Source organism: Oncorhynchus keta, chromosome 13, assembly GCF_023373465.1.
Source record: "Oncorhynchus keta strain PuntledgeMale-10-30-2019 chromosome 13, Oket_V2, whole genome shotgun sequence".
In the NCBI taxonomy this organism is placed as follows: Eukaryota; Metazoa; Chordata; class Actinopteri; order Salmoniformes; family Salmonidae; genus Oncorhynchus; species Oncorhynchus keta.
Window position 1 is genome coordinate 46,642,974 of NC_068433.1, and position 14,027 is coordinate 46,657,000.

The window sequence follows — 14,027 nt, forward strand, 5'->3', positions numbered from 1 at the left end:
ATCAGGAGAGAGGTGTAAACCTCTAATATAATTAACGGGATGAAACATGAGTGGCGTAGTGGTCTAAGGCACTGCATCTCAGTGCAAGAGGTGTCACAGCCGTCCCTGCTTGAAATCCAGGCTGCATCACATCCGATGATGTGATTAGGAGTCCCATAGGGTGGCACACAATTGGCCCAGCGTCGTCTGGGTTTGGCCAGGGTAGGCCATCATTGTAAATAAGAATTTGTTCTTAACTGACTTGCCTAGTTAAATAAAGGTTAAAAAAATAACAAGTGCACAAAAATATACGTAGCACCAAAAACTGAATAAAACAGAGCACATGTACTCACAAGACCAGCGGACATATTGTAGGTGTCACGCTCTGACCTTTAATATCTCTGTTTTCTTTATATTTTGGTTAGGTCAGGGTGTGACGAGGGTGGGTATGCTAGTTTTGTATTGTCTAGGATTTTTGTATGTCTAGGATTTTTGTATGTCTAGGGGTTTAGTAGGTCTAGGTATTTGTATGTCTATGGTGGCCTGATATGGTTCCCAATCAGAGGCAGCTGATTATCGTTATCTCTGATTGGGGATCATATTTAGGTAGCCATTTCCCTTTTTGTGTTTGTGGGTTCTTATTCATGTTTAGTTTCCTGTACTTTTATACCTGTTTCCTCCAGCATCTTCACAGGGTCCTTTGCTGTTGTTCTGCGATTGATTTGCACTTTTCGCACCAAAGTACGTTCATCTCTAGGAGTCAGAATGCGTCTCCTCCTGAGTGGTATGACAGCTGCGTGGTCCCATGGTGTTTATACTTGCGTACTATTGTTTGTACAGATCAATGTGGTATCTTCAGGCGTTTGGAAATTGCTCCCAAGGATGAACCAGACTTGTGGAGGTCTACAATTGTTTTCTGAGGTCTTAGCTGATTTCTTTTGATTTTCCCATGATGTCAAGCAAAGAGGCACTGAGTTTGAAGGTAGGCCTTGAAATACATCCAAAGGTACACCTCCAATCGACTCAAATTATGTAAATTATGTCAATTAGCCTAACAGAAGCTTTTAAAGCCATGACATCATTTTCTGGAAATTTCCAAGCTGTTTAAAAGGCACAGTCAACTTAGTGTATGTGACCTTCTGATAGACTGGAATTGGGATACAGTGAAATAATCTTTCTGAAAACAATTGTTGGAAAAATTACTTGTGTCATGCATAAAGTAGATGTCCTCACCGACTTGCCAAGAACTATAGTTAGCTAACAAGAAATTTGTGGAGTGGTTGAAAAACGAGTTTTAATGACTCCAACCTAAGTGTATGTAAACTTCCGACTTCAACTGTATTATCTTACATTGAGTGCTATTTGAATATGCAGATCATATAGAATGCACCCTGAAATATTGTTCTATTGTTTTTGAGGTGCCAGCACCACGCACCAAGCCTCCAGTGCGCCTCCACAGTCCAGTACGTCCTGTTCCTCCTCCCCGCACTCGCCCTGAGGTGTGTGTCTCCAGCCCGGTACCACCAGTGCCGGCACCACACACCAGGTATCCAGTGCGCATCTGCAGTCCAGAGCTTCCGGCGACAGTACCCAGTCCAGAGCTTCCGGCGACAGTACCCAGTCCAGAGCTTCCGGCGACAGTACCCAGTCCAGAGCTTCCGGCGACGTTTCACAGTCCGGAAACTCCAACGACCGGCCACAGTCCGGAACCTCCAACAACGGGCCACAGTCCAGAACCTCCAGCGACGGCCACAGTCCGATGCCTCCAGCGACGGGCCACAGTCCGGAACCTCCAACGACGGGCCACAGTCCGGAACCTCCAGCGACGGGCCACAGTCCAGAACCTCCAGCGACGGGCCACAGTCCGATGCCTCCAGCGACGGGCCACAGTCCGATGCCTCCAGCGACAGGCCACAGCCCGATGCCTCCAGCGACAGGCCACAGCCCGATGCCTCCAGCGACAGGCCACAGCCCGATGCCTCCAGCGACAGGCCACAGTCCGATGCCTCCAGCGACAGGCCACAGTCCGATGCCTCCAGCGACAGGCCACAGTCCGGAGCCTCCAGCGACAGGCCACAGTCCGGAGCCTCCAGCAACGATCCCCAGTCCCGGAGCCTCCAGCGACGGTCCCCAGCCCGGGGTCTCCAGCGACTGTCCATGATCTCCATGATCTGCAGAACAGAGCCTCTGGCGATGATCCATGGTCCTGTTCGACAAAGGCGGAGGGCGAATTTTGCACGCCCAATTTTTCAGTTTTTGATTTGTTAAAAAAAATTGAAATATCCAATAAATGTCGTTCCACCTCATGATTGTGTCCCACTTGTTGTTGATTCTTCACAAACAAGTACAGTTTTATATCTTTATGTTTGAAGCCTGAAATGTGGCAAAAGGTCGCAAAGTTCAAGGGGGCCGAATACTTTCGCAAGGCACTGTATATGCACATACTAATCAGGGGGAATGAGAACCAGGTGTGCGTAACGAGACAAGACAGTCCGGGGTTGGTGGTGATGATCCAGTTCAGTGACACCTAGAAGGCCAGTGACGTAGACCTCCGGAGCTGGTGAACAGAATGAGCAGCAGTACTGGGGGAATCCATAACACCAACGGTCTCATTATTCCACATTTTGTTGTGTTACAGACTGTGTTACAGACTTCAAAATGTATTCATATATATTTTTTCTCACCAAACTACACACAATATCCCATAGTGGAATTATGTTTAAAAAATAACAAAAATCTATAAAAAAAGGAAAAAAAGAAATATGTCATTTACATAAGTATTCACATCCCTTAGTAGATTTGAATATACCCTTGAATATACCCTTGATTATATTTTGGATGGTGTATCAATACACCCAGTCACTACAAAGATACAGGCATCCTTCCTAACCTAGTTGCTGGAGAGGAAGGAAACCGCTCAGGGATTTCACCATGAGCCCAATGGTGACTTTAAAACAGTTATAGAGTTTAGTGGCTGTGATAGGAGAAAACTAAGGATGGATCAACAACATTATAGTCACTCCACAAAACTAACCTAATTGATAGAGTGAAAAGAAGGAAGCCTGTACAGAATACAAATATTCCAAAACTGCAATAAATGTGGCATAGCAATGAACTTTAGGTCCTGAATACAAAGTGTTATGGTTGGGGCAAATCCAATACAATTACAGAGTACCACTGGTGGCTGCATCATGTTATAGGTATGCTTGTAATCGTTACGGATGAAAAAGGAACGGAATTGACCCAAGCACAGGCAAAATCCAAGAGGAAAATCCTAGTGGTTCAGTCTGCTTCCTAAAGCTAAAGTAAAATACTGTTTCACACACAACTTTTTGGGGTCAAATGTAATTACATTAAAATAACAAAAGGTATGACATCATTGCACTCTATTTGACTTTCGATAAGAGATTCTGGTAAAAGCCATGCCCTGAAACCAAGTTCATGACACTCCTATATTTGTCACACTCATGTACTACACATATGGTCTCTAATCTTACCTCCAATTGGTTCTGTCTATTACAAATAGTGAATTAATTGACTTCAGCTCCCAAGGACCAGGGAAGGAGAGTTGGAGACCACTTATTTTATAAATCGGTACATTGCCCTCTACATGTTAGTTCACAGTAAAAGCTGCCAGTTCTGTTGCGCCCTATTTAATGGTCACTACAGAAATAATGTATTTTAAATGGCGTGTTGAAGTGGACAGGCTCATGGCAGGGCAGGTTTGCTCCCAGTCTGTTCTCTCTGATAAGACGTGTTTGTTTACCTTCTCACTCTACCACTTGACTCTGTAACAGTCCCATATTTCCTGGTGTCCATTCCATTCACTCCATCGCTGCGAGACAATGAAGGATACACACACCCTGCTCAATCTGCTGCTGCTGCTAGTGTACCTAGCAGGTAATATGATTTAAAAAATATATAACAACATTGTTTTATGATAATGTTTTGTGAACATTTCTTTTTGAGGATGCAAAAGTCGGTTTGATATTAGTCAGTAGGTCTGGACACTTCCTGTTAAGCTTTGTAACTATATATACCTTCGATGTCTACAGAGGTCCAGATTTTGTTTGGGTGAAAATAGTGAAAAACTTTATAATGTGTTGATGATAGACTGTGGCTGTTTTTATGAACTTCCAGGATCAGCTTTGACCACTGATGGAGGGAGTGGCAGTATCAGTAAGTAAACCACATCACATAATAGCCAAGACAAATTATTACAGGATGGAACACATCGCTGCATTGATGGGAATGTTGGGTACTTTGAATAATGACTGTGTTAGTAGGGTAGTACTATCACCTATCAGCTAACTACAGAAGTGAAGGCCTTTTATATATATATATATGCCATTTAGCAGACGCTTTTATCCAAAGCGACTTACAGTCATGTGTGCATACATTCTACGTATGGGTGGTCCCGGGAATCGAACCCACTACCCTGGCGTTACAAGCGCCATGCTCTACCAACTGAGCTACAGAAGGCCTTTTGTTGGATTATCGTTGTAGTAATTTATAACTGTTACAAGAATACATTTACTCCCTGTTTTTAAAAAAATCCTTCATTCTAAAACCGGGAGGCCTACATTACCTGATTGTGCACTGTAATTTTCAGATGGTCCCTTGGAACTGACCATAGTGGGACCTGATTTTGTTAAAGTGGGCGTGCCACGCAGTTTTGACTGTGCCGCCCAGTGCTCTCCATCCTGCAGCTACAGAATGAGTATCTACGGACAGATTTGGCAGGGCAACAAGCTGTTGTTCACAGCTCGCCAATGGGAGGAGTCCCTAAACCTTACATGCACTGCAAGGAATGATGACTCTGGGAGGTCCTCGACAGTATCAAAGATACTCCAGGTTTTAGGTGGGTGGGTGGTTTGTTGGTTTTTGTGCCACTTCACCTGATATTAGGAATGGATCGATAATTTAATGTGTTGTAATTTACTGACAAAATGTCTGGATTACATGATTAATACTAGATTAAATGATTTTGCTCACGTTATTCACATTGGTTGTAGGATCTAGACTATTATCTAAATGTGTATGTGTTCCTCCAATTAGCTGGACCAACCAACATATCGATCACAGGCCCTGCCCTGATGACCCCAGGGGCCCCTCAAAGCTTCCAGTGTAACGCAGACTGCCGTCCCTCCTGCAACTACACCTGGGGGATAAAGGGCCGATGGCTCGGGGGGCAGGGGAGCGAGATTACCGTAACTCCTGAAGAGTTGGCCACCTCTGTTACCCTGAACTGCAAGGCCATCAACAGTGTGTCTGGGCTCTATGCCATGGCAACCAGGAAAATACCGGTGACATGTAGGTTGTTGGGAGATTTAGAGCTTCCTCTAACAATTGTAGTTTTCCTCTTGTTGTTAGTGTAATGCAATTGTCCATCTCCACATCAATAGCTTCATCTATCAATATACACACGTTCCCTTACAAAGTATACAGTGTATATTTGATGATTCAAGAGTGATGTTGGGGCTTTGGTGGAATTGATATTTGAACCAGTTTCTTCCTTTAATTTTTGTCTCCTACCAGCTGGTCCATCAGAGGTCCACATCATAGGCCCAGAATCTGTTGCAGTCGGCTTCAAATCCATGTTTCAGTGCATTGCCAAATGCACTCCCGCTTGTGACTACCACTGGACCATTGATGGTCACACTGTCCACGGCAGTGAGATGGAGATGACGGTCGAGCAACATGTGAAGCCAGAGAAGATTATGTGCCACGCTCAGAATACGATCTCAACTCATTTTGAGGTGGTCACCAAGACCGTACGGGTGGAAGATACAACAGAAATCTCATGATCATACATTTTAGCCACTACCTTAATTTTAGGAGACTAAATCTTTAACTGATGTATATGGTCTTTATGATGCTGTCATAAACATTATTTGACCTAATATCATGTTTTTTTGTGTTCCTTTTGGAATGTTTTTTGTGCGTGTGACAGACAATGACAAAAAAAATGATCCTCTCAAAACAATATGCTTGTCAAGCTGTGTCCAGGTTGTGTTTGTACAAGCAGACCATCTCTGGGAGGAAGCGTCAGCATTGGACAGCAGCTGAAACCGGGTCTCGATTGAGTACGAACACTCCTTGCTGAGAACAACACCAGGCTCCAAAGCATTAAAGCTGTAAAACAGGGAAACAGACTGAAAATAGACAAGACATTATAACCTTGCATACCCGCTACAGTGCCTTCAGAAAGTATTCACACCCCTTGACTTTTTCCACATTTTGTTGTGTTACTCAGAATTTTAAATTTGATACATTTACATTGTTTTGTCACTGGCCTACACACTACCCAATAATGTCAATGTGGAATTATGGTTATTTGTATTTTTCTTTTAACCAATTATTTAAAAATTAACATATTAGAAGTCTCGAGTCAATAAGTATTCAAACCCTTTGTTATGGCTCCTAAATAAGTTCAGGAGTAAACATGTGCGTAACAAGTCACAACATGACTTTTAGAATGACTACCTCACAAATACAATTATCTGTAAGGTCCCTCAGGAGAGCATTTCAAACAAAGATTCAACCACAAAGACCACAAAGGTTTTCCAACGCCTTGCAAAGAATGGCACCTATTGGTAGATGGGTATAAATTAATAAAAAAGCAGGCATTTAATATCCCCTTTGAGCATGGTGAAGTTATTAATTACACTTTGGATGGTGTATCAATACACCCAGTCACTACAAAGATACAGGTGACCTTTCTAACTCAGGGATTTCACCATGAGGCCAATGGTGACGTTAAAACAGTTACAGAGTTGAATGTCTGTGATAGGAAAAAACTGAGGATAGATCAACAATATTGTAATTAACAAAACTAACCTAATTGAAAGAGTGAAAAGAAGGATGCCTGTACAAAATAAAAAATATTCCAAAACATGCAGTAATACAGTAATACTGCAATTCACTTTTTTGTCCTGAATACAACGTCTTATGTTGGGGCAAATCCAATACAAGTAATGAATAATACGGCCCACACACTGTTGAAGCTCCCAATTCACAGCTTTATTGACAATGTTTCGATCCGAAACGGATCTGCGTCAGGTCAAATCCAATACAGCACATTACTGAGTACCACTCTCCATATTTTCAAACATAGTGGTGGCTGCATCATGTTATGGGTATGCATGTAATCGTCAAGGACTGTGGAGTTTTTGCAGCTAAATAAAGTCATGGAATGGAGCTAAGCACAGGCAAAATCCTAGAGGAAAACCTGGTTCAGTCTGCTTTCCACCAGACACTGGGAGATGAATTCACCTTTCAGCACGACAATAACCTAAAACAAATCTAAACAAGAGTTGCTTACCAAGAAGACATGGAATATTCCTGAGTTAAATCTGCTTGAAAATCCATGGCAAGACCTAAAAAGGGTTGTCTAGCAATGATCAACAACCAATTTGACAGAGCTTGAAGAATTTTGTTGCACAGTCCAGGTATGGAAAGCTCTTAGAGATTTACCCAGAAAGACTCACAGCTCTAATCGCTGCCAAAGGTTGTTTTGAATACTTATCTAATCAAAATATAAGTGTTTTATTTTCATATTTTTTGCATATTTTACATTTTTTTTCCAACTTTGACATTATAGAGTATTTTGTGTAGATCATTGACAAAAAAGTACAGTTAAATCAATTTGAATCCCACTTTGTAACACAACAAAACGTTGAAAAAGTGAAGTTAATTTGATATGAATAAGCTCATACAATGCAATGACAATGAAAATGACTGGTCCTGCTTGGTCTGTGGCATCGGCCTGAAGTATGGAGTCAGTTGTTGCCAATCATGAGGTGGAAAAAGGGTGGGAAAAGTGGTGGAAAAAGTACTCAATTCTCATACTTGAGTAAAAGTAAAGATACCTTTGTCACGTTCTGACCTTTATTTCCTTTGTTTTGTAATTTTTTTGTATGGTCAGGGCGTGAGTTGGGGTGGGCAGTCTATGTTTGTTTTTCTATGATTTGGGGATTTCTATGTTTCGGCCTAGTATGGTTCTCAATCAGAGGCAGGTGTCATTAGTTGTCTCTGATTGAGAATCATACTTAGGTAGCCTGGGTTTCACTGTTTGTTTGTGGGTGTTTGTTTCCGTGTCTGTGTTTTTCACCACACGGTACTGTTTTGGTTTTTGTTTGTTTCACGTTTATTGTTTTTGTATCAGTTGTGTTCATGTTGAGGATTTCTTATTAAAAGAACCATGGACACTTACCACGCCGCATATTGGTCCTCCGATCCTTCTCGCCTCTCCTCTTCAGAGGAAGAGGAGGAAAACCTTTACAACCTTAATAGAAAATGACTCAAGTAAAAGTGAAAGTCACCCAGTAAAATACTACTTGACTAAAAGTTTAAATATACTTCAGTATCAAAAGTAAATGTAGTTGATCAAATCTACTTAAGCATCAAAAGTAAAAGTACGAATAATAAAAAAAATCCTTATATTAAGCAAACCAAACGACACAATTTTCATTTTTTTTATTGGATAGCCAGGGTCACACTCCAACACTCAGACATAATTTAAAAACAAAGCATTTGTGTTTAGTGAGTCGGCCAGACCAGAGGCAGTAGGGATGACCAAGGATGTTCTCTTGATAAGGGTGCAAATTTGACCATTTTCTGTCTTGCTAAGCATTGAAAATGTAACGAGGGCTTTTGGGTGTCAGGGAAATGTATGGAGTTAAAAGAGCATAATTTTCATTAGGAATGTAGTAAAGTAAAAGTTGTCAAAATATGAATAGTAAAGTACAGATACCCCCCAAAACTACTTAAGTAGTACTTTGAAGTATTTTTACTTAAGTACTTTACACCACTGCTTTCCACCAGCACTGTACCTCACTGTACCATCCTCCGGTCCAACCAGCTGTGGGATGTTGACCCCAATGATTTCTATAAACCCTTGATTGCTGATGCTATGTATTAACCATTGAGAGGCTATGAAGACATCGGTCGGCCATATTGGCACTCCCCAGTAGGAGCAGTCCTCCACAGGAATTAATGGAATTTACTGTATATATAATTCATTGGTCTACCCCTGTCACAGTGCTGTCCTTCATCACGCCAGAAATCTCTCACAAAGTGTTCACTCTGGTCTTTCTGCTGAAAGACAAATTACAGAACAAAAAATTGTTTAGTAAAATATGAAAGCTTCCATCAATGTAATTGTCTGCATCCTTTCCAATCCTCCATAAATATATATTTTTGTAAATATACACTATACTCCAGTGAGTTTAATTAGCTCCAATTAGTGTAATTTGTTCAGAAATAAAGTAAAATAAAAATAATTAGAAATAAGATATTCTCCTATTTTCTACTGTAGGTATGTAAATCCAAATTTGTTTATTCTATCGATATTCATAAAAACATTGGAATAATAACATATTTTTCTATTTTCGCAGACACCGATGCAGCAACCCAGGATGAATACCCCTGATCTAACCCGCTGGCTTCTAAAGCCCCCATGAGTTCCTGAGTCGAGAAGCAGTCTAGCCAATGAGCTAGTGTTGCAAATTAGCATTTAGCAATTAGCATTTTCTAGCTAGTTGTGCTGGTTTACAGTAAAACATATTTTTGCTAACAGATGATGGGGTTCCCTTGGTCGCCGGTTTGCCTGGTCCCTGGGCATGAAAAGGTTGAAGACCTTGGGTTAGATGATTGCCCCAGACACTGTAGCTAGCTAGCAAGACCTGCTCAGCAACAATGTTATTGGGATGCGGCAATCTTGGATTAGTCTTTTAATTCTGAGTTCAATGTAATTGAAGTAAGTGTTTACTACTGGTTCAAATCCAGTGTAAGAGAAACTATTATGTCCTGTATTTTGGTAAGAGCTCAGAGTGATGTCACACATCCAGTTCTTAATAGTTTCCTTATTAGGGGTTCACAGTCAAGCTACCTATTGTTATTCCTAGATTTTATTCAAATATCTCAAGCATAGATTGGTAACTTTTGTCTAATTTGACACACAGGAGCTATGTTGGTCTATAGGTGGTGTTGTTAAAAGTGGTCCCACTTAAACCCTCATGTCCACCAGCCATTTGACTTAGAGACTTGAAACTTTGTATGTAGGCGTCTTTCCTTACGCTGAACAAACTTCCCTCAAGGACAGTGGTGGAAAAAGTACTCCATTTTCATACTTGAGGAAAAGTAAAGTTACGTTAATAGAAAAAGACTCAAGAAAAAGTGAAAGTATCCCAGGAAAATACTACTTAAACATCTGGTTTTAATATGCTTAAGCATCGAAAGTAAATGTATTTGCTAAAATATCCTTTAGTATCAAAAGTAAAAGTATAAATAATTTCAAATTCCTTACATTAAGCAAACCAGGCTGCACGATTTTCTTGTTTTAGGGATGACCAGGGATTTTCTCTTGATAAGTGTGTGAAATGTTTATGCGAAATTAGTTTCAAACCAGAGTTTCTGACACTGTTGACACAACCAAGTCAAAGTCTATTATATACACAACTATGTGAGGTTAAGTGCAATTACATTAAAAGAACCAAAAGTATGACATCATGGCACTGTATTTGACTTTCACTAACAGATTCTGGTACAAGCCACGCCCAGAAACCAAGTTCTCGACACTCCTATATTCGTCGTACACTCATGTATTACACATATGGTCTCTAATCTTTCCTCCAATTGGTTGCCTATTACAAATAGTGAATGAATTTACTTCAGGTCCCAAGGACCAGGGAAGGAGAGTTGGAGACCACTTATTTTATAAATCGGTACATTGCCCTCTACATGTTAGTTCACAGTAAAAGCTGCCAGTTCTGTTGCGCCCTATTTAATGGTCACTACAGAAATAATGTATTTTAAATGGCGTGTTGAAGTGGACAGGCTCAAGGCAGGGCAGGTTTGCTCTCACTCTGTTCTCTCTGATAAGATGTGTTTGTTTACCTTCTCACTCTACCACTTGACTCTGAAACAGTCCCATATTTCCTGGTGTCCATTCCATTCACTCCATCGCTGCGAGACAATGAAGGATACACACACCCTGCTCAATCTGCTTCTGCTGCTAGTGTACCTAGCAGGTAATATGATGTGAACAAACAACATTGTTTTGAGATCATGTATTTTTGAGGATGCCAAACTCGGGTTTGACATCAGTCAGTAGGTCTACATGTTCTTGACATTGCCTGTTAAGCTCTACAACTGTGTATATGTTCAGTGTCTGCTGAGGTTAAGCTTTTGTTCGGACAATGGGCTAACATATTTGGGTCTAAGCATAATGATAATTTTAGTGTTACATATACATTATAACGTCTTGATGATAGCCTGTGCGGCTGTTTTAATGAACTTCCAGGATCAGCTGTGACCACTGATGGAGGGAAGGACAGTACCGGTAAGTAAACCACAGACACATACTAGTCAACGCATTACAGTATGGCAACATCATTATCTGGAATGTTGGGTCCTCTGGATTGTACCTGTGGTAGGGCGGTGGTGCTAGCAGCTAGCAGCTAACTACTGTACAGAAATGAGGGGTCAATTTGAAATGCCATAACTTTTTATTTGTAGTAATTTATCCCTATTACAAGTAAATTTACACCCTGTGTGCCGAAAATCCGGTAGGCCGACATTACCTGATTGTGCACTGTAATTTTCAGATGGTCCCTTGGAACTAACCATTGTGGGACCAGACTTTGTGACTGTGGGCGTGCCATGCAGTTTTGACTGTGCCGCCCAGTGCTCTCCTTCCTGTAGCTACAGAATGAGTATCGACGGGCAGATTGGACAAGGCAACGAGCTGTTGGGAGGAGTCCCTAAACCTCACATGCACCGCAAGGAATGATGACTCTGGGAGGTCCTCTACAGTATCTAAGATACTGCAGGTTTTAGGTGGGTGGGGGGTTTGTTGGTTTGTTTTTATGACACTTAACCTGAAGTTAGTGGTGCATGGTCTTTATGGTTTTTGGAATGGAGTGATAATTCAATGCCTTATAATTTACGGACATGATGTTTGGAGTACTGGATTAGTGCTAGATTAAATGATTTTGCTCATGTTTTTCACATTGGTTGTAGGATCTAGACTATTATCTAAATGTCTATGTGTTCCTCCAATTAGCTGGACCAACCAACATATCGATCACAGGCCCTGCCCTGATGACCCCAGGGGCCCCAAAAAGCTTCCAGTGTTACGCCGACTGCCGTCAGTCCTGCAACTACACCTGGGGGATAAATGGCCGATGGCGCGGGGGACAGGGGATCGAGATTACCGTAACTCCCGAAGAATTGGCCACCTCTGTTACCCTGAACTGCAAGGCCATCAACAGTGTGTCTGGGCTCTATGACATGGCAACAAGGACAATACCTGTGACATGTAGGTTTTGGGGAGATTTAGAGCTTCCTCTAACAATTGTAGTTTCCCTCTTGTTTGCTAGTGTAATGCAGTTGTCCAGCTCCACATCCAGGGCCGGATTAAGAAATCATAGGCCCTGGGGCTTTGTTTTAATAGGCCCCTGGTGGGATTTTTTGGGGGGTCCTCTCGAACCACATAGATGCTTGGGCCCAGGGGCTTCGGCCCAGGTAAGCCCCTGCATTATTTCGGTAGGCCGACATTAGCTGATTATGCACTGTATTTTTCAGATGGACCCTTGGAACTAACCATTGTGGGACCTGACTTTGTGACTGTGGGCGTGCCATGCAGTTTTGACTGTGCCGCCCAGTGCTCTCCCTCCTGTAGCTCCCTCCTGTAGCTACAGAATGAGTATCGACGGGCAGATTGGGCAAGGCAACGAGCTGTTCTTCACAGCTCGCCAATGGGAAGAGTCCCTAAACCTCACATGCACCGCAAGGAATGATGACTCTGGGAGGTCCTCTAGTATCTAAGATACTGCAGGTTTTAGGTGGGTGGGGGGTTTGTTGGTTTGTTTTTATGACGCTTAACCTGAAGTTAGTGGTGCATGGTCTTTATGGTTTTTGGAATGGAGTGATAATTCAATGCCTTATATGGACATTATGTCTGGATTACTGGATTAGTGTCACAAAGTGCTTATACCGAAATCCAACCTTAAACACCAAACAACAAGCAATGCAGATGTAGAAGTACGGTGGCTAGGAAAAACTCCCTCGAAAGGCCGGAACCTAGGAAGAAACCTAGGGAGGAACCAGGCTCTAAGGGGCGGCCAGTCCTCTTCTGGCTGTGCCGGGTAGAGATTATAAGATTACATGGCCATTAAGGCTAGATTGTTCTTCAAGATGTTCGTTCATAGATCACCAGCAAGTTAATAATCACAGTGGTCGTGGAGGGTGTAGCAGGTCAGCACCTCAGGAGTAAATGTCAGTTGGCTTTTTGGTGTTCCTTTTGTAATGTATTTTTTTTGTGTGTGTTACAGATGATGGAAAATCCATGGCCACACAGGCTGAACAGACTAGACCTGCTTCTGTTCACATTCACACTCTCACTCTACACCGTAATATCAACATAATCCAGGAAAAGGTGGTTTTATACAAGGAAGTGATCTGTTCTCCACATGCATATCTGACTAATTTGAAAACATGTCATCATTATTACAGACAGTGATGGAACATGTGGTTTATTGGTAAAGAACAAAGAACAAACAGTGCCTCTCATATCAGGATGTTAACGATATTTGCTGATGATAAGTGAAGTGGAAAGGCTTGGCTGAATCTTTCACTATCAAAGCACTACGTGTGTTTGTGCAAGTATCATCACGTGTATAGCATATTTGGATTAAATATTTAATAAAGACACATATACATTAATTTCGTAACATGTCTTTTTTGCAATGTGTAACTGTTTCCATACTTGAGATGGAGTTGAAACCTGCAAGCATGCCATCTTCATGGAAGGCACAGACTTTCAAGTAATGTATTTTAAAATGGCGTGTTGAGGTGGACAGGCTCAAGGCAGGGCAGGTCCAGCTCAACACGCCCTTTAAAATACATTACTTCAAAGTCTGTGCCTTTGGAAAAAAATAAAACATTTATGTAGATCTTGTTTGCCCAAATAATTTACACTCCTAGTATTTGTCTACAAACTGCATTACTGCAATAAACTACATGACAAACTGTTTTTGAAAATC

The 14,027-nt window shown here is 41.7% G+C and overlaps 1 protein-coding gene across 5 annotated transcripts; it reads left to right on the forward strand.

Annotated features, from left to right (window-relative positions):
- The first annotated feature begins 3,663 nt into the window (after positions 1-3,663).
- LOC118392445 (uncharacterized) lies at positions 3,664-13,707 on the forward strand. 5 transcript variants are annotated; one of them, XR_008062934.1, is made up of 6 exons: positions 3,672-3,879; positions 4,120-4,158; positions 4,592-4,840; positions 12,047-12,301; positions 12,568-12,827; positions 13,317-13,707. XR_008062934.1 is itself a non-coding variant. In XM_052460331.1 (5 exons), exons 1-5 carry the CDS (start codon positions 3,825-3,827, stop codon positions 13,502-13,504), a joined length of 786 nt encoding a protein of 261 aa, XP_052316291.1. In that variant the 5' UTR covers positions 3,668-3,824; the 3' UTR covers positions 13,505-13,707. The 5 variants fall into 5 exon arrangements, 3 of the variants coding, with proteins under 3 accessions (XP_052316290.1, XP_052316291.1, XP_035640337.1); XR_008062933.1 differs by having other exon boundaries at positions 3,664-3,879; positions 12,047-12,827; XM_052460331.1 differs by lacking the exon at positions 12,568-12,827 and having other exon boundaries at positions 3,668-3,879.
- The last annotated feature ends 320 nt before the right edge of the window (positions 13,708-14,027 follow it).